Here is a 24,189-nt window from a genome sequence, read left to right on the forward strand (position 1 = left end):
TTTTATTATCAAATTGTAAGAATTTTTATATATTCTGGATACAAGTCCCTTAGTAGATCTATGGTTTACAAATTTTTTCTTCCATTATGTGGTTTGGTTTTTTGCTCTCTAAATGGTATCACTTCTGGCACAATTGTTTTCCATTATAATTTAACCCAATATATCCATTTATAATTCTATCCAGGCTTTTGTATCAACATAAGTTTTTATTTTCCTTGGGTAAATATTTAGGAGTAGGAGAGTGGGGCTGTATGAGAGGTAGCTCTATGGTATGAGCTGTAGGGTAAAGTGCCTGCACCTATCCCCCCACCTCCCCAGCACTGAGAATTTTTGCTGCCCTATAGCCTCCTTAGCACTTGACGTCCTTTTATAATTTTAGACATTCTAGTACGTCTGTTGTAGTATCCCCCTGGGGTTTGAATGTTCATTTTCCTAATGACTAATGACGTTGAACTTCTTTTCATGTTGTTATATGCCATGTGTAAAGTGTTCAAATCATTTACCCATTTTAAAATTGGATTTTTTAGTTATTATCACTTATATGGTTTCTTTAACAGGTATCTTTTTCCTTTTTTTTTTTTTTTTTTTTTGCCAGCCTATGGCTTTGTCTTTTCATTTTCTTTACAATGACTTTTGAAGAACAGAAATTTTTGTGCTTTTTGTGCCATTGCCTAAATCATCTTTGCCTAAACTCAGGGTCACGAGGATTTCCTCCTGTTTCCCTCCAAAAGTTTTATAGTTTGTTTTACACTTTAAGTCTATGATCCATTTCATTTGATTTTTGTAGAAAGTGTGAGAGAAATGTTTCTTTTTTTGCATATAGATATCTAATTTTTCTAGCACCATTTGTTGAAAAAAATATCCTTCCTTCATTGAATTTCTTTGACACATTTGTCTCGAATAAATTGACTATAAGTAAGTGGATCTATTTCTGGATTCTCCATTCTGTTCAATAAATTTAGAAGGATTCAGGTCACAGTAAGGATTTTATTGATTTTCTCAAACAGCTTTTGGTTTCGATAATTTTCACTGGTTTTTCTGTTTTTTACTTCACCAGTTTCTGCACTATTTACTATTTCCTTCTGTTTACTTTGGATTTAATTTGCTCTTTTTTTTGTTTGTTTGTTTTTGGTTTCTTAAGGTAGAAACTGACCCATTGATTTGAGACCTTTTGCCTTTTTTTTTTTTTTTCCCTAACAAGGGATTTGCTGCTATAAATTCCCGCAAGGTACTGGTTTTTCAGGACCCACAACTTTTGATATGTTGTATTTTCATTTTCAGTGAGTTCAAAATGCTTTCTAATTTTTCCTTTGATCATTTCTTGACCTATGGATTATTTAGAAATATGGTATTAATTTCCAACTATTTGATGGTTTTCCAGGTATCTTCCTGTAATTTGTTTCTATTTCACTGCCTGTTGGCCAGAGAATATGCTCTGTGTGGCTTGAGTCCTTTTATATTTATTGATGGTCTAGGATATGGTCAATCTTGGTGAATGTTCCAGGGGTACTTGAAAATAATATATATTTTTCTTTTGGTGGGTTGAGTGATCTATAAATGTCAATGAGGCCAAGTTGATTGATACCCACATTTTAGTCTTCTCTTCTTCATGAATTTTTGTGTACTATCCTATCAAATATTGAGATAGTGATATTGAATTCCCTAACTGTAATTTTGAATTTGACTAGTTCTCTTCATGGTTCTGCCAGGTTTTGCTTCATAAATTTTGAAGCTCTATTATTTGCTGCATAAACATTATGATTGTTATATTCTCTTAATGAATTAGCACCTATGTCATTATAAAATTACCTTTTAATCTTTGACCCTATTCATTGCATTGACTCTACTTTGAGAACAGTGTCACCACTACAGCTTTATTTTGATTAGTTAACATGGCATGCGGAAGAGTTCAGGACATGCAACCCCAAAATACGCCACTTTGGCGTATTGATTATTGTGAGCCAAGGCACCTGAAACACAGCGGGCGCAAGAAGGGCCTGCTGACCTTCCCTTTTCTTTCTGCAAGCGGGAGATGAAACTCCCATGGGAAAAATGCCCTCCCTTTTCTAAGAGGAAAGGAACTTTCTTCTCCAGAGAAGAGGAGTCTAGGCAGAGCGAAATCTGTACAAATAGATTGGGTTAAAATAACTTCTCTTTCTGTAGTCTCCCCATATGGTTCAGTTGCTTTTCCACAATTGCCACTCTTTCTTTAACCTAGTATATAAGTACTTAGGCCTGGCCAGTTCTTTGGATCTTCATTCTTGTGGGGGTTCCCCTGGACTTGTTAAAAATTACTAAATAATATCTCTGTGCTTTTCTCCAGTGACTCTGTTTTGTATCAGCCTTAGCTGGAAAGCCCGAGAGGGTCGAGGAGACATATTATTTCCCCTGCATATTTAATCTTTCATCCTTTCTCTTAACCCACTTGAGTCTTCATATGTAAAACACTTTTTTTTTTTTTTTGTAGGCAGCATACAGTTGGGTCTGATTTTTTATCCAGACTGACAATCTGTGCCAGATGGAATTGTCAGATCGTGTGTGAACAACTCAGGTGTAATGTGCTGATTATTATGGTTTAAAGTCTATCAGTCATTATCTTGCTATTTGTTTTGCATTTGTCCTATCTTTTCTTTGTCCCTTTATTTCTCTTTTTATGCCTCTAAAAACATTTATTGGGTACTTCCTTGATTCCTTTTTATCTTCTTTATGGCTTCAGGACCAGGACTGGGGTGGGGGTGGATGAGATACTCATCTTGAGTGTAGAGTTTAAAGGGATGTCAAAAAACTTGGTAATCAACACTATTTTAATTAGTGTTTTTAAAAGTCAAAACTAATGCAAAATATCTGTAATGAACAAAATATCAAAGTTTTCAATAATAAACATGTCAGTATTTCTGATTTTTCTTTTGGCCTCAGGCTCCAGTATAGCTTGGCATAACATTACTGACTGTAGGTCACAGTTTCCTGCTTCATATATATTTATATGATTAAAATGTCATTTTAAAATTTATCTATCAAATTTCATTTAGGTGAAATTTGTTGATTTTCTAGTCTCCTGAAATTTTCTCTTCTTTCTGATTTGGGCTGCCTTTTCTGTCATTTTCTGAAAGAAATGTATTTAGAATCTCCTATTACAATTGTGAATTTCTCCTTTCCCCTTTTATTTCTGTGAGGCTTTACTTTACAGATGGGGTTTGTCAGTAGGTGCATGGAAATTTAGAAGTTTTACTGTTAAAAATTCTTTATGAAATTCCCTCTCCATTATTCACAGTGCTTTTTGTTCTACAAAAGTATTTATTATCTCTTATTAACATTACCTTTTGTTGCATGGCATATCTTTTTTTAATCCTTTTACCGTTTAATATTTTAGATGTTTCTTTTTAAATGGCATTCAGTTGGGCTTTGTTTCTTTTTATCTCATCTGACAATCTTTGTATTTTAATTGGAGCGTTCTGTTTACATTTTATAACATTACAAATAAATTTGTGTTCAAATCTTTCATCTTACACTTCTCTTTCTATTCATCCTACACATTCTTTGTTATCTTTCTTTTCTTTCTAGCTTTCTTTTAGATCAGTTATTTTCTATTTTGATTCCACTCACTCCCCTGCCCCCACTCACTTAGAAATAATACACTTTTAATATTCTTTTAGCGGTTACCCTAGAGATTAAGACATTCATCCTTGACTTATCAAAGTTTAATATAAATTGGTACTTTTGCCTCTTCCTTGAAAATGGAAGGATATTAGAATACTTTCCATTTGTCTGCTTTTAAAATGTATACTATTGTAATGCATTTCTAATTGTGAGACATTATTATTGTTTTATATTTATTTAATTTGCCCATATATTTACCACTTATGTTGCTCTTCTTTTCTGCAATTCCCTTAGCATTATTTTGATTATTCATTCTTTTTGCTGTCCACCCCCCGTCTTTCATTGCCCCTTCAATTTCTTCACCTCTCCATGGCCCACCTATAAATAGTGGATTTCTAGGATATCGGGTGTACGCATGATAAAATTCTGCTGTGTTACATTTCAGATGCTGCTGTAGCAATGCCATGTACATGTCTTAAAGTTCAATTTAATTTCTCAAAAGTGAGGTTTTTTTTTCTTTCAAAAACCCAATAACAAGGTGAATATACTTCAAGGCATGCTTCATTTACATTAAATTTGCTCTAAATCGCTGCTTGGAAGACATTTGGATGGGAATAGTCAAGTCATTAACTCAAAGAAAACCATGACATCACCTCTAGAAACAAAAATCGCCAAATTGTGTTGTCTGTGTTAATTTTTGTGTGCATGCATCCTGAAAGGCACATTGCATTTATGTAGAAACAGTGACAAAAAATTTGAGGCTAACTTTGAAACTTATCTAAAAGGTGTATCTAAGTGTGTGTGTGTGTGTGTGTGTGTGTGTGTGTTTATGGACCATCTGATACAGGCTCAGACAGTGGAGAGTCTCAGGTGATGCTAGAGCTCACTTAATCCAAAGCTCTCATTGTAGAGATAAGGGCTCTGAGCTCCAGGGAGACTCAATGACTGGTATAACATCACACAGTGGATGGAGAGTCAGGACTAGAATCAAGGTCTCTGGACAGAGCAGCCTCCTTCAACTGCCTAAAAGTATAGTCTCCTGCCCAACCCCCCAGGTGCAGTCAACCAGTGAAATCATGTTATCTCCAGGCGTGGGTACCCATTTGGTCTGTAGCCATTGGCTCTAGGATTCTCTAGCAATCTGTTAAACCACTTTGTTATTTGATGTTATCAATTAGATTTCAGATGTGTCTGGTAGAGGGTACAGTGAGTGTCCAGTACTAACTAGATGCTTCCTAACTGGACAGCAGTGGAACAACACAAAGATTGTTTTTTGCTAAAATTCAGTTAAGTACCAGGAGTGGCAGGACTTAAGGGAAGGGAAAGGGGCAGAATAAAGCTCCTTGAGGTCATTCTGAAGTATGTAAAAACAATCCTTGGAATTTAGATATCACCACACACGATCTGTTTCTAACACTCACTTGTCAAATTAAAGAGAGACCCAATATCATTGATACATTTTTCTGGTCTCCTAGCTGTCCATCAATGTTTTGTGTTCCTTTTTCATGAATGTCTTAGTTTGTTCAGGCTACTATATAAAAATATCATAGCCAGAATACCTTACAAACAAAAGAAATTTATTCCTCACAGTTCTAGAAGCTGAGAAGTCCCAAGATTGAGGTTCAGGCAGCTTCAGTGTCTGATGAGAGCCCACTTTCTTGCTCATAAGAACCTTTCAGTTGTGTCCTCACAGGGTGGAAGGGGCCAAGGAGCCCTTACAGTCTCTTTTCTAATCCCATCCATGAAGGGATCATGCTCCTCCCTCATGATCTCATTACTGTCAAAGGCCCCACCTCCAAACACTGTCACACTGGGAATCCATCACATAGTGTTAGGTTTGAAGGTATGAATCTGGTGGCGGTGGGGGCGGAGATCAAAGACATTCCATTTAGAGCAATGAAATGTAATTGTTGAGAAGTGACTGTCCCACCATGGACTTCATTTCTGAAACCCCTGCATCTAGATGGCACCACGTGACTGACTTATGGCTGGTGGAATTGAGTGAAAGGAATTCATGCCAGTTCTAGGTGAGCCCCTACACTACCACATACGGTTCTGCACACTCTCTGTCCTTGTCTGCCAGCCCATAGCAACCTTGGAGGCCAAGTGCTGAAATGGCAGACCACCTACCAGTCTGGGTCCCTGAAGGGCTATGGAGAATGGAACCACTTCTCCATGGACCATGAACTGAACTTTGCATGATCTGTTAGCAAGAAATAAATATTGATTATGTTAGGCCATTGAGATTCTGGGGTTTATCTGTTATTGCAGTTAACAGTTACTTTAACATAGTCAATGACCTCTAACTTGAACAATAACATTTAATTTCCGATTAGAGTGCTGGAGGCAAAGCTTGTGGGGAAGAGGAAAGAGGGAGAGGGCAGCACATCACAAAATCAACGATCCCCACCATGTATTAGTTCATCGGGTCACAGTGTAGTGTGGACAACGGTGGCCCCCATCCTCCACAGAACACCCTGAGAACAGAAAGTTAGAATATTCACATTTTATTACTTACAGAATATTACCTCAAAATATAAACTACCTCATAGGCTCTAACTCTCTGCAATTGCCAAGCTCATATAAACCTTAATATGATCTGATTTTGGAAGCAAATATTAACACCTGTTCAAATCCTCTGCAGAGAAGAGACTTTCCCTGGGAGGTGTTCCTGTACTCATTTTGCCAACTTCAGATGAATAAAGCTTGGGTTTCTTTTTGCTTCTTCCCAAAATATAATTTATTATATAACATTTACAACTTGAAAAAGGATCCTAGGATATTTTCATGAATAATAATTAGAAGAGTAGTTCATCCCCTTTTCTCTCCTGAGTGCATAGGATAGTGGGATTTATTTGTGAGCCATCATTAGGAACTTGTTCTGCTCCTCCTGAGTGCTGGGGGGCCGCTCTGGTGTTTGGAAGGAAGTAGGTGCCAAAGAGGTATAAAAGAAATATAATTTCTTATATTTTAGCTTTTCTGTTTTAGAGTGATCTTTGCAAAATACTGCCTCTCTGGCAATAGTTAATGGATTTATTATTTAGTCTGGAAGACAAAGAGAAACTTCCAGATCTGTTAGTGGTGGGGACAGGAGGAGCAGTGCCCTCAGAGCCAATGCATGCCTGGGTGCTGCCTGGCTCTCCAGAACTTGGAAATGTCAAGACTCATCACCTGTGGTGGGTGGTGGGAGGGGTCCTTTAAATTATTCTATAGAAGAACACAGGAACGAATGGCCAGGAGGGTCACTGGTGGGCCCAGGGGAGGCTGGATTCCAAATGTTGCAGCCAAAGTTGGTTGGTCACAACCCTATTCACAACTCATCAGAACAGCTAGTCCACTTGACTGCAGACTGGTTCATCTCGGCTTCTGTAGAGTTTAGACACTGCCCTTTTGTTTTCAGAAATAAAGCCACTCTCAGTGGATTTCCAAGGTAAATCCAGCAGCAGCATCCCTCCCAAACATGGCCTGCAGTGCACTTGAGGAGCACACCTGCAGGTGTGGGGCGTGGCCAGGACCATTCTAGCCCCATTCTAGCCCCTCATCAGTTCATAGCCCCTCTGGGTCCTTCCCCGGGCTGCCTCAAGGAGGCCTCAGCACCTCCTGGTGCTCAGGGCCATGTGGAATCCACCAACATGCTCTGCCATTTTAGATGGTGCAGGGCTTGGGCCCAACTGCTGGGGAGGGGATGGGGCTACCAGGGTGATGGGCCATAAGCAACTGCGGTTCTAGGGGTCTCAGGCCTTAGTCTCATTGTAGCTCAGTTCTGGAATTTTCAAGCTTTTCTCCATCAAGAGATAAGCTAATATCTCACAGTGGCAGCTTTTTCAGGGCACGAGAAGAATTGAGACTTTTTCTTCAGATAACAATGAGAATTTGTTCTGAGCCTTTGTGATAAGAAAGGAGAAAGAAAATCATTCCTAGAGGCAGGAAGAACAGAAAATTGTCTCAACAAAAGGCACAGACTTCTCATTATACCTTATTATGCTTTCAAATAAGCATTTTTGCAAGTCCATTCTTCAGTTTAAAGTAAAGTGGCTCAAAAGTCTTAGATGATCTCAGCCATGTCTTGTCTTGGGAGGAAAAGTCTCGTGGGAAGCTGGTGGATGAACTCTTTTGTCCCAGGGCCCAGCCTGGCAATCCGCTCCCCTGGTGTGCACTGTGAGGCTGTTTTGCCACCGGCTGTCTTGGGTGGGGAGTGCCATAGGGGAATCCCTCGCAGGAAGTGGTCCCTACTGATTCAGTAATTATCATCCACCCCAAAATGAAAAAGCCAGGACAGATACCTGGCACCCAAATCCCTAAAGAATGTGATATTATCATGAGTTTCTCAGTATCCTTTGAATAATGCAACTATTTCTTTCATGAGACAGTTGCAAAGTTAGAACTGCAGGACCCCAAATATAAATTTCAATGATTCCCTCTCCTCCCTTTTTATTAACTAACAAAAAATAAAAAATTAAAAACAAACAAACAAACAAACAAAACCTTAAACCTCTTGGGAGCATTTAATACAGAAAGAAAGATCAAAGAAGCAGAAATGGCCTATCTTCTGCAGGCTGGGAAGCTTAGGGAAGAACCAGCACTTGTGTACAAGAAGCGTGCTTGCGCGGAGCTCTGAAGGCTGGGTGGCACTCAAGCAGCAGGGGAGGGGGTGAGGCTGGGAAGTGGGCAACCCTGGGCTTGGTGGTTAAATGAACAGGCACTGGATTATTCCACGCTCAGGCGCCCACTGCCCTGGGTGACCCTGGGCGAGCTCCGAACCCTCTCCCCGCCTCTCAGGAAGGCGGGGGTAGAACCAGCGACTCCTTCATGGGGAAGCAAATTGGCCTGGGTCAGGTCAGCGGTACCACTGCCTACTTGTGTTCTCATCGGGGGCCTGCAGCTCTGCCTGCACCTCTGTAGAGAGGAGATTTTGCTATCTGCACGCCTTTTTCGAAGTCTGGGGAGACAACTTCATTGTCTCTCTTTTCCTCACGTGGGCTGTCCTCTGCCACTTCTCTCCCTGCTTTCTACCCCAGTCTGGGCACTTCTTACTCCTCGCCTCGCAGAGCTGAGGCTTTACTCCTCGCCTCGCAGAGCTGAGGCTTCAGCAGAAGCTCCGGGCTTCCCAGCTTCCCGAGGAGGCCGCCGGGGTAGCCTGGGGCGTGGTGGTGCTGGGGGTCTGCGCCCCTCTCTCCATAAACCTCCAGGCTGGGCATGCCCACTGATCAGGTCCAGCCCAGTCCTTGCCCCCGCCTTTTGATGACCATAGCACACACCTCCGGACCCGCTGACCCACACAGCAAAACCGAGTCCGCTCTCTTCCTCAAGCACAGAGCGGAGCTGCTGGCTTCCCTCTCCCTGATTCCCTGTTCTCCGTGCGGAGTCCGGAACTTCCTCCCTTACCTCATCTTCCTCCTGTGTCTCACCTCACACCCGGCCCTGTCCTTAGGCCCTGTCCTTCATGTCCTTTATCCTGAGAAAGAAAATCAACCCCACGGGAGAATCTTTTCAGCGGTAGCTTGTCTCTTACCCCTTGAATCATACAGGTTTATCGTAATCTTTAAATCAGTCCACTCCGCCCTGCCCGATTCAGGGACTTCCCACCCACCACCCCACAGTTCTCCATCAGACCTCAGTTTCCAGACTCCCCCAACCCCCAGGCAGTACATGGAAAGCTTTGTTCTGGGCTCACACTGGCTGGTCTGGGAAAGCGCGGACCTGGTCAGCTTTCACTAACATTAGATTTCTGCCTAGTAAATGCCTGGAGAAGCACACAGCTCCTTGGGGAACAGGAAGGACTGCTAGATTCGGTTGTGTCTTACAGGGATGACTTTCGATTTACACTTTTTTTTTTTTTTTTAATAACTTTGGTCAAACAAGCCATTAGGGGCCTGACTGACAAGCCCTTAAGATTCCTTCAGATTTGATGCAAGTCTGATTATTTGCTTGTTCAGTTGGGGTGTGTGTGTGTGTGTGTGTGTCTGCGTTCCTTTGGTGGTTCAGTGTGCTTTCTCTTTGTGCTGAAACGCTCTCCCTCCCAGCCACATGACGGATGATGATTGCTTTTTGTGGTGCCTAATACATTGTTCTCCACTCCATGAATATTGTTACCTGACTCCCATTCCAACCCAAGGGGAATCCGGATTCACAGAGGAATAGAACCCTCTTACAAATCTGGAGTACGATTACAATTTTACTTCTGAAGCACCCGTCTCCCAGAGGAATAGCCAGTGATCGATGCCACTGCCAGAAACCCAGATGCACACACTCATACATCAGCCAGGAAATGACATAAACAGCTCACCCAGCAGGCCGGTGCTGACCCACCCACTTGCTCCTCGGTGAGAAGAGAGGTGACAGGAAACCCGGGGCAACAGCAGGGAACAGACAAGGAGAGGAGTTTGAAGAGGACTGGGCTCCTGAAGGCCCACTTGGTGGTTTCCTTCCTCATCTCGTACTGCGGGAAGCAGTCCCAGGCTAAGGTCTATAGTGACACTGCTGTGTGACCCGGATGATGGAGAGCTGTTTCATGGGTCCTGCGAGCGCACCGCCGGCTTCTCTTCCTGGTGTGTGCACATGGGTACATACAGCTCCACACACATACCTTCATCCTTATATAGGCACAGGTGATGGGTACACTTTCCTTTGGGGTGCATGTGGCCTCCCTAGGCAAAGCTCGTGCTATGGCATTTGTCTCTTTAGAGAGCAAGTCTGTGCTGATTCCAGCAGGATGGGGCAGCAGACTGGTTTGTTGCTAAGAAGATGTCTGAAAGATCAGGATACGATTAGGGCAGGAGAGTGGAAAGCAGTCCAGCAGGCCTGCAGGTGGCTTGTGGGCGTGAGGGTGGTTTATCGGTAGCGGCAGGCCAAGGCGTTGACATTCTTGACCACATAGAAGCCCATGGTGACTGGAGGGATGACCAATGTCCGGCCGGCCCGCAGGGGGCGGGGCTTCAGTTCGGGGAGGGTCCCATCGTCCACCATCACTAAGGGTTGGCCGTTCAGCTGCACTGACCTACAGCGAAGACAAATAGCGTGGGACTTGTCAGTGCCTCATCACAGCCAAGCCTGGGCAGCCCTGGACTGCCTGCCAGTCTGTCTGGGACTGGCCCTTACTGACACTTCCTATGCCCAAACTCTCAGCTCCATGTTTTACTTTTGAAAAACTCATTAAAAAGCTCCAGCCATGCTCCAAAAAAGAAATTGCCATGATTCCATTTTACCTAGAGTGGCTAAGTGACCGGTCCAAGGTCCAGCTTGTGGATCTGGGAGCCAGGATGTGAATACAGGCTGTCTAGTTCCAGAGACACATCATTTAGACAAGTGAAAAGTATGATGCAGAAGCTGAGAAGTGTATTATACCTACTTTTTAAAATCATAATAGCAGTTCGGTTTGATTGTATACCTGAAGAATTTTTCCCTGTGGAGTGATGCACAGGCTTAAGATGATTTCAGAAGTCTCCTTTTTAAAAGATCTCTTTAATTTATTTGAGAGATTTGAGAATGAACATCATGTAACTTGTCTAGGTTTGTTCTGAAGGGGGAGAGAGACACTTAATGATTCTCCTTTTTCTGAGAATGAGTTTTCAAATCTTTTTTTTTTTTTTTTTTTTTTTTTTTTAAGGAGAGAGAGATTGCGAGCGGGGGTGGAGGGTCGGAGGGAGAGGGGGAGAGGGAATCTTAAGCAGGCTCCATAACCAGTGTGGAGACCAACTCGGGGCTCGATCTCATGACCCTGAGATCATGACTAAGAGTTGGACTCTCTACTGACTAAGCCACTTAGGTGTCCTTTATATCTCGTATTTTAAGGATGTTTGTGTTCCAGCAACATGGTGGAGTAGGTGATAAAGTAGGGGTTTTCTAACTCCTGCTCACCCATCCTGCTTGCTTTTCTTCTTCCTGTGTACCAGCCGTCTTCAATCCTGAGAAGAGGGCCACATACAGAGTACACTGAGGAGAAAGGGAAGTAGCTCATCACCCATCCTTGGCCTGTGGTACAGAATCCAAAAAACTTCCCAGCTGTTCCTGGAATGACTTGTACAGCCATGTATCCAGATTGAAGCTCAGTTTTCTGGGTCAGAAGAAAAGGCCAGAGCCAGACCACCCTAGAAACAAGGCCGTGAGTCACCCTCAGAAAATCAATGTTGCATAGTGATGACTATTTTGGGGTCCTGCCCGACCTCCAATGTGATGACAATGCAGTGATATTATCTGAGCTGTAAAGAGAATGAAATGTTACACACTGATATAAAGGTCTTTGTTCCGTGTTCCTGCTGTTCTGTGAGTGGTAACCAGGTTTGGAGAGAGGTGGTCAGCACAGCAGACCGGAGAATTCCCAGAGATAAGTGAGCTGTGAGTTGCTCCCACAGAGGGCAAGGCAGGGAGGCAGGTTCAGGCCTGGTCCCACATGGATAAGTTTGGGTCTGATCCAGATCCAACAGGCCAGAGGGACAGCCACCCTCCTCTTATTGGTGCGACTAAGGAATGACAGAGTGAGCAGGGGACGCCTGTGTGGAGAGCCAGACCTGCCTCTGGAAAAGTACAGAAGTAGGAGAATTGAGATCTGGTAAGTATTGACCTTATCAAACCTGGAAGGAGCTTTTTGCTCCAAATTTAAGTGACTACCTCTGGTGAAGAGAGCCTATTCACTGGAGTAGGAGGTAGGATAGGAGAAAGGGTCCAATTGCAAAAGACAAAAAAAAAAAAAAAAAAAAAAAAAAAAGCCAGAACAGGTCTTCAAGGCGTACTTTCATTATTTTGTTTCAGGTGGTGTGAATATCCAACAACCAGACATATACATGCACCATCAAATACAAGTTCAATAATACTAATTAATCTTTCCAATGCATCCTCAGTTAATATCACTGCTCTACTTGAAGACCTTCAATGATCCCTCTTGCATACGGAACTGCGAGCAAGCCCTCCCCATAAGGAATGAGGTAATGTCCTTTTAGCATCACACCATCCCAGAGCATTGCTCTATGTCTGGGTTCTGGGAAGTGTGATAAGCAAGCCTTTGAATGCCTATATTGTTATTCTCTAATAGGACCCATTCTGCTTTCCTTGTTGGTTATTTGTAAAAAGCTAACCCAAGTGTGGGTTGAGCCAGGGAGCATGGTTGAGATTCTGGGGACAGATCTCTAATTCCAGTCACTCACTCACTTAGACAGTCACCTCCTTTCCAGAGCTTTCCTGTCTGTGCAATTGCTATAGGCTCCAGGCCCAGGGACGTGAAGTACAAAGCATGGGACGCCCTGACAGCATAACCAGTCCCGTAAGTAGGAGATGGGATTTTGTTATTAATTCTTTTCACCATAGCTGCGGGTAAACTTACTGGTCCTTGTACTTGGCTGTTCTCAGGACTGACAAGTTTCAGTCCTCTCTTCCCTTGGTTCCCGTGGTGTCTCTGTCTCTCTCTCACCCCCATTCTCCTCCTCCTTCATTTCTGCAAGTGGTTGCCTGTTAAGAGGGACTTTTCACTTCTACCTGTCTCATATTTTGGGGTTCTTGGTGCCTTGTCCTTGGACCTCTTCTCCCACTCCATACTCCCACTGAGTGCTGTCACCCACACCCAGGACTTTGTTATCCATGTCAATTCTCCTCAAACATAGCCTAAATCCTTCTTCTAACTAATGTCATCTCCACTTGGCTGTCCCACAGGAACCACAAAGCCACTATGTCCAAAGTAAAAATGGTCTCCTCAAACCCTGTCCTTTTCTTAGCCTTTTCTGTGTGGGGACCACCATCTACCCAATGACCTAAGCCAGAAAGCTGGCCATCTGGGACTTCTCCCTCAATGCCCACGTCGGGTGTCACAAAGTCAATTCTACCTTTTAATATTTTTCATATCTGCTTCTTTCTCTCTACTACTGCTACTACCTAAGTTCAGAACTTGCCATGTAACCGATCTCTTTGCCCCCTGCCTTGCCTTCCGCCTGCTGCTTGCCACACTGCTGACAGAGCAATCAATTTCTGTCACTGCTTTTAACTCTTCAGCATCTCCCCATGCTTCCACTTTCACATGGACAGTGAAGCCCCATTCTGGCTAGCTCTCCAGTCTTGGGTCCTGCCAGTACCCCCGACCCCAATGCTAACTACGGCTCCCTGGCCTCTGGGGGTGAGCTTGGGCTGATTGGCTGTTCTTTTCAGGTCATCACCAACATATGCACAAAGATTATTTCACAATGAAAAGCTAGTTAAATCTTACTGATAAATGAAATAAATAGTTCTCAAATGACAACGTAAGTAGATATTGTTGGAAATGAAGTATGAAAGTTCATTTAAAAGTATAGTAAATATTTTTCAAGTACCAGTAGACACTGTTGGGATTAATAAGACACAAGTTCACTTAAAACTGTTATAAAATTCCTAATAGCTTTTTTGGGAGGAGAAGGGCATCATGTGCGTTTTTCAAGCAAGAGATTTTAAAGATTTATTTATTTATTTGAGAGAGATAGAGAGAGAGATTGAGAGAGCGAGCAGAGGTGGGAGGAGCAGAGCCTGACATGGGGCCAGGTGCTCAACCTCAGGACCCTGAAATCATACCCTGAGCTGAAACCAAGAGTCAGACACTTAACTGACTGAGCCACCCAAGTGCCCCTCAAACAAGAGATTTTTTAAAAAAATATTTTATTTATTTGAGAGAGAAAGAGAGAGAGAGAGAGCATGAGAGGGCAGAAGGTCAGAGGGAGAAACAGACTCCCCATGGAGTTGGAAGCCTGATGCGGGACTCAATCCCAGAACTCTGGGATCACGACCTGAGCCGAAGGCAGTCTCCTAACCAACTGAGCCACCCAGGCGCCCTCAAGCAAGAGATTTTAAAAGGACAATTACTGTAATGTGGGAGGATGGTGACATAAGCTGACATCACTAAGGAACCCTGGTCCTTTTACAGGCCTGGCCCCCTTGCCCTGCAGGACCAAAGTAAATAACGTGCAGTTCCACTTCACAACTCACCCTTCTCCCCTGTCGGACTAACCACACTGTGTCCTTGCAGAATCTGCTCAGGTGTTGTCCTCTCTGGAGAAACTTCTCTGATCTCTGGGCTGGGCTAGGAGCTCCAACTCTGGATTCTCTTGTATCCCAAACTTATCTATGACTACCTCACTGAATTGTAGTGACTTACTCACGATCCCCCTCACTGGGCTGTGAGCTTGATCAGGAAAGGGATCACGTCTTTCATCCCTAACTCCTCGGTGCCTAACAAAGTGCTCGGCCTGGAGGAAGGATGAAATATCTTTGAACAAGTGAATGAGCTTTGAGGTTCTTTTGCACTACTTCTTATCTTTGAGGTGGAGTTTCTCCAGTTTCGGAGAGGCTCCCCGGAGGTTCGCTGAGTGTCTTTACGGATTTCATTAACCTACCAATTACTCTCTTGCTCTCAGTGGCTCTGGAGATATGAGATAAGACCTGAATTATTGCTGATTCTCAGTCACTTACCAGATACCTGACACGAGGCCATTGATTACGGATAGTATTTTTCTTCCTAAAAAAAAGATCCATTTGATCATCTCTTAACTAAGCCAACATGAGTTAATTCAGGGAGACCCTGAGTCTCCACACATCCTCATCTATAAATTCCCTCCATTATAGACAGGCCACATACTTCACCACCTCCATTCTATTTTTCTGCTTACATTTTTATTTTAATATTCATCCTGTTACCCAGTAAAGTCATATCATGCTAAATATTACAATAGTCTTTCATTTTTATGAACAATTTGTAAGTTTGAAAACATAGTCAGTCACACTGATGATAAAAATCATTGATTAGTAATGGCGATGACTATTTTGTACACAAAGGCATTTTGTAATGATTTCATTTGACTATCGCATTTAGTCCTTCCAACAACCAGCTGAGGCAGGGCTTAGCAACCCTATATTACGGATGAGGAAATCAAAGTTTAGAGGGGTCTCACCTAAGTCACACAGCCAGTAAGTGATATGGGTGAGATTTGCAACACTGCCCTTCACCATGGTCCTGTCTGGCCTCCCTTATGATCGCTAAAGAGGCCTGTGAGGTAAATGAGGTGATTATTATTATTATTTTTGTAACCTTACGTCTGAGATGAGGTCAGAGAGGTTAAGTGGTCTGGGCAAGGTCACACAGCTAATAGATGGCTTAGCTGGGTCTTGAATTCAGTCCTTTCTGACACCTCTTTCTACTATTTATGTTATTCTCCAATTCCAGATGGCACTCACCAGGATCGTGTTTCTTTATTTTAAAACCCTTCCTAATCATATTTCCATCATATTTTGGGACCTCCTTACTTACTGTGACTTTTCACACCAAATGCTAAATGACCCAGCCTATGTTGAACTATTTCTTTTAAATCCCTAGCTGCTGGGAGCATTTAAATTGTCCAAATATTAGGACAACTGCATTTTATCACCATCTGTTTTTACAAAGTCTGAGTTAATTTTTCAATTCCTAAACTCGTTTTCTTTATTTTGCATGCTATCTGAAATGAGATTCAATGTGTCATTGTGGAGTCAAGCCTTCTGTTCTCCTGGTCTCTATGGGAGCCCCTTGCCTAGGTCACCCTCCTTCCCCCACCACCTGTCTACAGTCTCTGGTCCTCATGGTTTACCCTGGTTCTTGCTAGCCGTGGATCCTGAAGCAAGCTTTCGACTATCCTGAGGGCTCAGAGAAGCAGGTGTAGTGCACCAATCTTGAAGATAATTTGCTGGACTCTGGTCTGGCCCTGGGTGGATTTTTGTGGGGCAGAGGCTGGGGAAGACTGTATTATTGGGAGAAGTCCTAGGAGCTCTGTCTGCTTCAGGCTGGCATATTTGGGACCTTGAGTGGGAGGTAAAGGGACTTAGAGATAATCACTCCGCCTCAGCTACTTTGAGGAAGTGATTTGCGTTCTCTGAACTTGGGTTTCTCTATGTGTAAAACAGGCTAGATGAAACCTCAGAGTCCTTCTGTCCTGAACATTTTTTAAGTGGGTTGTCCAAAGTCTAACAACTAACTTGAGGCATTTAATGCCAAACTCAAGAGTCATCCTGCACAAACAAGAATCTGATCACAATATTCACCTACCTACCTAATGTTCAGTCGCTCCCTGCTGATCTTAGAACACTGTCCAAAGCCTTTACAAGACCCAATAGGCAAAGCCTTCTTACCTATGTCTCCAGCCCTCTAGCGGCTCACCCTAGTTCCTGTCCATTCCTGCTCCCCACTACTCACCACCTCCTCCCATTCCATGCTACAGTGTCGCCAAGCGCAATCTCTGACCCCAGAGTTTTTGTACATGTTCCTGCTGCTTGGGACCTTCTCCACATTCCCTCCCCCTTCCAGCTTCCTTTCCCTGGCTAAGTCCTATCTGTCCTTTAGGTCAGATGCCCCTCCAAAGTGTTTCCATATTACCCCACACTTCTGAGATCTCTGCACTCATCACCGGGTACTGGCATTGCTGACCTACTGTCTGTGTCTTCACTAGGCAGGAAGACCATGTGTCTGTCTTGTTCATTCTTGCACTCTCCCTCCACCAGCTCACATAGCAGGTGAGCAATAAGAGGAGGACTGGTTATAAATATGCAGGGAGATGAATCCAGAAGGAAGAGACATTGGATTGGAAGTCCAGAGACTTGAGTTTTAGTCCAGACTCCCAACATGAAATGTGCTGGCCTGGACATGACACCCGTCTGTTCTAGTGTCTGTTTGTGTATGGTTAAACCATGAGAGGGGGAGAAGAAGGGAGGCAGCGGAGGGAGGAAGGAGAATGTCTAAGAATCTGAGTGTGTGTGTTGGGGAAGGGGCGTTAGCTCCCTTTGCTCCCTGTAATCCCACACATCCAAGTCTCTCATTCCAGAGTGCTGTCCCGTGCGCCACTAGAGGGCACTCTTGTTCTACACAACAGCACGGGACAGCATTTTCCACCCACCCACCCCCGCCCCACCCCGCGACCCCTCCGGCGCGGGCTCCCCGGAAGCCAGAGCGCGTGCGCCGCCCCCACACACGCACTCGGTCCCCGCCACACTGCACTGCGCTCGGCCTCCCGGAGGAACCGAAGGGTCAGTCATTCAGAGCCCAGCAAAACGGCCTTGCGGTACACTTAGCAGCACCCCCCCTCTCCCCCGCCCCAAATGTGGCCAATATTAAGGAAAGGAGCGCAGCCCGGCTTCGATTCCCGCCGGGGTGCGGGCTTCTCGGCCCGCGTGCAGGGAGGGGGTCGGCGCAGGTGCGGGGCTGGCGGCGCCCGCGCGACCCGGCCTCCCAGTCCTCCGCGCCGGCCGCGCACCTGTGTACGCTTTACAGGCCCTCCAGGCCCCGCTGCCCCGTGTGGCCCCCTCGCTGAGTTAAGAAGCCAGTCTCTGCAGCTGCCCTGCCCTTCGCCAGGTCAGGGGCAGGTTAGAGCCTGGAGGGTTTGAGGACAGAGGGGCCTTCCTCCTCTCCCCTGCTCCGGGAGAGGCTGTGCATCTGGGGTAGCTTAGAAAGGAAATTCCTTTGAAATGGCCAGGAGTGATCGCCATCCCGCTGACCAGGGCCCCTCTGGAGTGGCCTCGGGTTAGTGTCGCCCTTCTCACTAACCTAGCTGGACCAGAGGCTTAAGGATGCTCATTACCCTCTCAGGGGGTACTCCTGCGTCTGGGGTTGTGGGGAGGATGACTTCCAGGTGTGCCCTGAAACTTTCCTGGAATCTGGTAGATTCTGTCAAAAAGTCTCCCCTTGACTCCAGGCCCCTGTGGCCTCCTTCATAGGGTCTTATCGGATAGCCCCAGCTGGAAGGCAAGCATATTAGCCGCAGCTCCCCCTTTAGTTAGCACCGGTCCTGCTCAGCTTTATTTTATCTGTGCGCTGGAGTCATTTTGCCTGCTAGACCAAACTGTTTGCATTTCTTAATTTTCAAGAGCATGCGGTTCTGTCCCTTCTTTCTTTCAAGACTAATTCTAATTAATGTTGGTCAACCTCGCTAGGACTTCTCCTGATTGGATACTCTGACCCCTTCCTCTTTTAAAGAGAAGAGACTGTGCAAGAGAGGGCAAACGGAGATGAAGGCTTCCTGTTCCCCTCTCTCCTCCGGGAGCCCACATCATGTGTGAGGTTCCTGGCCACGGAGACCCTTTGAGGCTGATAAGATCATATGCCCTTCATCCTATTCTTTGAGGGGCATATTGAAACAATGAGGAGTTTTGATCTAGCTTCTGTATCACGGAGCAAACCCTAGGATTCCTTCATCCAAGCAGAGCTGGGGGGATTTTATAGGCAAGTTGTTAGAGATATAGACTTTTCCTGTTTGCAGTTAGGTTTGGGGTCATGATTTGATCTGTGTTCTAGCCAAGTGGTGTAATAATGGTCCAAGCCATAATGGGATTCTATCATGTGTCTCTAATGGCTTAAAGTAACTTAGCACATTTGGCAGACAAGATGAGAGCCCAGCTACGGAACCTGGATTTATACTGATATTGTTAATTCCCAACAGATGAGGAAATCATCTGGGGGCAGTTTAGGGAGAAAATTTGATTCTGTGACCATCTGAAAGCTCCATGTCATAGGCATATCACACTCAAACCACAGGACACAATAGGAGCCAGCTATAAAAACCATGGAGAGACTTTAACATGTGGTTAACTCTGCTCCCTTCCCATTGTAAAGACTTGGTGCCATGCTCTCCAACACTCATGAGTGGTGTAGAAGGGCATTACTCATATTCCTCCTATTCTTTGTGTTGTACAAACTCAGTTGTAGCAGTCCTTACCCATGTAGATAGAAACCCAGAAACACGCAAATGTGTGGTCAGACACAGTATAATTAAAATTATACAAAGAGAGAGACAAAAGGAAAATCACACCTCTCAGCCTGAATTTTGAGGTCTTCTGTTCTGGCTCTAGTATATTTTTGTGGCCTTTCCCCCTCACCCTACAAAGCATCTTATATTCCAATCATGTAAAATGATTTGCCACTACTCACTCCCTCCTTGAACTTTTGTTACTTCTGAACACTCAGTAAGCTCATCCCACTGCTTGGAATCTCCTTTGGTCTAGCGTTTCCTAGGTGTATCTCTCATGCTTCCAGCTCCTGCTCAATGGCCCTCAGCCCAAGGACCTCCCAGACTCCCAGGTTAGAATTCATCTCTTCCCTCCTTACACTTCCTTCTCCCATATATACCCTCTGTGGTCTGTCTTGTCTTGTCTTCAGGTATCCTCCATGATGAGAGATCAGGTCCCCAGCCCTAATTGTATGGGGCTGGAAGATGCAGTGTGGGTTGAGAAGCATCTCCCTGGGGCGCCTGGGTAGCTCAGTTGTTAAGCATCTTCCTTCGGCTCAGGTCTTGATATCCAGCCCAACATCGGGCTCCCTGCTTGGCAGGAAGCCTGCTTCTCCCTCTCCTACTCCCCCAGCTTGTGTTCCCTCTCTTGCTGTCTCTTTCTCTGTCAAATAAATAAATAAAAACTTAAAAAAAATTTTTTTTAAAAGAAACATTTTTTTTATGGGCAGTCTGCAGGTGGGATGAAGAGAGTCCGGCACAAGGGTAGGAGTGTGTGCACGCACGCACGTGGGCAGGTGTGCAGATGGGTTTTCCGTATGTAAAAGTATGAGATAAAGTCCAGAAACCACACCCAAAATTAGCTCTTTCATTTTAAAGTCATGGCTCCCTGGACACCTATTCAAATATGTTAAATCAAAGGGATAAACATCTCGGTTTTACAGGATTTTGAGAAAGTGTTCCCTGTGATACCAGGTGCACTGGTGCACCTTCAAAAGTGAAAAGTAAGACATCCCAGGTGGCACAGGCTCTCTTCCAGGGTCTATGGATGTCAACAGCCTCGGGAGGGTGTGGAGGAGGAAGAAGACAAGGGCCATTTCTTCCCAGTCCTGCAGAGCCGCGTATTCTGCGTCCTTGCCCCTCAGTTTAGAGGGGCTGCTGCGAAGCCCGTGAGCTTTAGCCTTAGGTGCCCATTTACCAGTGTTTCATCAGGGCGATCTGGAACAGAATGGAAATCTCTGCCTGCAGCGAGAGTCCCCAAGTGAGTGAAGGGAGGGAGGGGAGACCACAGCCTTGATGGACAGCTGTGCAGAGAGATTCCAGCTGCTGGAGCGAGCTGCAAGGAAATGTATTCCAAAGCCGAGAGCAAATGAAAAACTCTCAGAAAACAACCCCGAGTGCAGAGTGAAAACCCTGAATTCCTAAACATCTTGGTTTAAGATGTCAAGTCTCTGTAAAGTATAAAAGCATTTTATAATCCTCTAATCTGCACAGCGATCTGTACATTACTAATCTGGGAGTTAAAACAAAACAACAATAAACCCTTTGAGGAGCTGTACACATCCTTCCACTTAGTCATAGAGAAGGCCCAGGGGCTCATGGCATGTTCGCACCTTTGGCAAAATGGCTTAGTGCCTAAATGAAGGTTAGGATCCGGGTGAAACAGAAGATGAAAATCAGAAAATCAGCTGGGATATTGTTCCAGCATTTTCTGGAGCCACAGTTGTTCGCAACCTTGGCCACATATTTGAATCATCTGGGGAGCTTTAAAAATACTGGTGCCTGGGTCCCAGCCTGGAGAATTTTGGTTTAATTGGTCTGGGGTGTGGCTTGGGCATGGGGCTTTTTAAAGGTCGCAGGTGATTCATCTCGAAGCCATGGTTGAGCCCCAGGGGTAGGAGAGGGAGTGGGAAGGTGTTCGCAGTTGGGTAAGAGGAGATGCAAACAGCTTTCTAACCATCACATTCTGAAGTCATTTTGAATAAAAAGAGCCTTTCTCTCTGTTTTGGAGTACCATGTCAAGAGGCCACTTTTTTTTTTTTTTAATCTAAAAGTAAGATGTGAACTTTCCAAAGGCAAGTTTTTTTGGCTAGTCTGAAGTGAGCATTTTTGCTCTTTCAAGAGAACTGCTTCCCTTCATGCCTCCCCTCCCGTTCATCCACCAGGGAGATAAGCATTCTCCTCAGTCCCTACAGGCAAGCATGTGTGTAGCACATCCCAGGAGGAATTAAGACTCGAATCTTAAATCTGGATGAAGTATTTGCATAGATAACGAACTCTGCATTTCTTTAACATTAAAAAGGAAAACTCGGTGCTTTTTTTGAAGAGCAAGTTCTCAAAGACATTTCAGTTTCTCTCAGGTCACAGGCTGTGGCACAGAGTTCCCTACAAACCAAAGGTGGTTCAAGCTCTTTCCAAGCAAGAGACACCCAAGAGGATTAAATATGTCATTCAGTACTTTCACGGCATTTTCCAGATAGGTCTATAATTATTTACTCAGATCACCCTGTATACGTTGGTTCTGGCTACTGTCTCTTTTTGAACCACAGAACCACAGAACACCCTGAAATGAGCACAAGGGTGAAAAGAGTCCAAATTCTCTATGTCTCAATGAGTAGTTAAGCTTACATTAACCAGAGATGTGTAAGGCTCATCTCTGTGTAGTTACTTCTTTGTAGTTTTTCTACAGATTGACTCAGAGCCTTGTGCAAGTATTTTTATAAATATGCATACTCATATATATTTACATTTCTACTTTCACAGTGTCTGTTTCAGACTTTCTCACCAGGAACTCTAGCTTGAACGCTGCTGTGAGCCTAAATATGACCATCCCGCTCACTTGCCACCGGGCCTCTGGCTCGTCTTTCCTCCTGGAGGGCTCTCAAGTGCCCTAACAGGGCTGCCAATGAGGTGGTGGCATCGGCACAGCAGGGCCTTTACCTTCAGGTAAAAGAGGTCTCCATTCTAATGTCTGCTTTTAAAAAAGGGATCCTCTTGGGGTGCCTGGGTGGCTCAGTGGGTTAAAGCCTCTCTGCCTTCGGCTTGGGTCATGATCCTGGGGTCTTGGGATGGAGCCCTGCATCCCTGCATCGGGCTCTCTGCTCAGCGGGGAACCTGCTTCCTCCTCTCATTCTGCCTGCCTCCCTGCCTATCTGTGATCTCTGTCAAATAAATAAATAAAATCTTAAAAAAAAAAAAAAAGGATCCTCTTTTTCCTGACTTTTTAGAACCAGCACCTGATGCCCTGTATGGATGGACAACTTCCGCACCCACTTTCAGCTCCAATAGTACTACGGACAGCCCTTACCTCTTACAGAATATCAAAACGCATTCCAGAGGGCACTGAAGAAATAAACATAAAAAATGAAACAAAAAGGAAACTAGAAGAAAATAAAGATACATATTTATCTGATTTCAGGACTATAAATACATAGACATATGAGTGGGATGGAAGAAACCACAAAGCAAAAGATATATAGACTTGGGGCGCCTGGGTGGCTCAGTGGGTTAAAGCCTCTGCCTTTGGCTCAGGTCATGATCCCAGAGTCCTGGGATGGAGCCCCATGTCAGGCTCTCTGCTCTGTGGGGAGCATGCTTCCTCCTCTCTGCCTCTCTGCCTACTTGTGATTTCTCCTGCTCTGTCAAATAAAATCTTTAAAAAAAATTTAAAAAAAAGATATATAGGCTTAACTATATCTTATTTATCATATATATATATATATATATATATATATATACACCTTATTTTATATCTTATATAAAAAGGGAATACTTCTGTATGTCAAGATAATATCCTAAAAATGAAACAGTTGGAAAAACAGCAAATAAAATACTGGGGAAAATATTTTAACACATCTGATAGGTAGCAAAGCAGAAATTGCCTCATGTTAGAAAAAACTTACAAATCATTAAGAAAACAGATAACAACCCAATTGAAAAATAAGCAAAAGACATAGAAAATGCCTAAAAGCAATACTAAGAGACATGAAAAAATTTTCAACCTCACTAATACTCAAAGAATACAAATTAAGATGACAGCATTATTTTTCATTATGAAGTTGGCAGAGATTTAAAAATGTTACGTTTCTGTGTGATGAGGCAAACTGAAATAAGAAAATGCTCACACTTCCTACTCCTTCTCAGACCTCCACCACTGAGCTTGTCTGAGGTGAGAAAATTGAGCAGTTAATCATAGGAGATAAGGTTCTATAGCTCAGTGGATTCCAAGGTGAACAGAATAGTGAGCAATCTGGAAACCAGGCCATTTGAGGAATGGCTGAAGGAGTTAAGTGTTTAGCTTGGAGAGTACAACTCTACAGGGAGACACTGAAAAATTATTATGAAGAAGGTATAGATTTACTCTGCTTAATTTTCCTAAAGCAAGGGGAGAAATGGAAGAAAACACCCTTTGGCCACATACAAGGAGGCTCTTTCCTACCATCAGAGCTGTCAAGTCCCAGAGTGGGCTGACTCAGGACAGAAGCAGTCTCATCAAACAGAAGCTGACAGGCTTTCTATCAGGGATGCTCTAGAGGAAACTCCTTCTTTTTTTTTTTTTAATATTTTATTTATTTATTTGACAGACAGAGATCACAAGTAGGCAGAGAGGCAGGCAGAGAGAGAGGAGGAAGCAGGCTCCCCACTGAGCAGAGAGCCCGACATGGGGCTGGATCCATGGACCCTGGGAGCATGACCCAAGCTGAAGGCAGAGAGGCTTAACCCACTGAGCCCACCCAGGTGCCCCTAGAGGAAACTTCTTGATTGCTAAGAGTACTCTCAAACTTATTTCTCCTCTATAAAGTCATCTTTTAATAACTGCAGAACTTTTATAACATGGTTTATTTTAAGAAGAAACTAATTTAAATGATCCCAGACAAGTGAGAGAATGGAAACCTGC

The 24,189-nt window shown here is 44.1% G+C and overlaps 1 protein-coding gene across 1 annotated transcript in view; it reads right to left on the reverse strand.

Moving 5' to 3' along the window:
- Positions 1–6,507: 6,507 nt before the first annotated feature.
- HPSE2 (heparanase 2 (inactive)) overlaps positions 6,508–24,189 on the reverse strand; it is a 674,134-nt gene continuing 656,452 nt past the window's right edge. Inside the window, exon 12 of the mRNA XM_059397708.1 lies at positions 6,508–10,594. Within this exon, the coding sequence (XP_059253691.1) occupies positions 10,429–10,594 (166 nt within the window). The 3' untranslated portion in view covers positions 6,508–10,428. The remainder of the gene's footprint in view (positions 10,595–24,189) is intronic.

Source organism: Mustela nigripes, chromosome 4 (genome assembly GCF_022355385.1).
Source record: "Mustela nigripes isolate SB6536 chromosome 4, MUSNIG.SB6536, whole genome shotgun sequence".
NCBI classification, from domain to species: Eukaryota; Metazoa; Chordata; class Mammalia; order Carnivora; family Mustelidae; genus Mustela; species Mustela nigripes.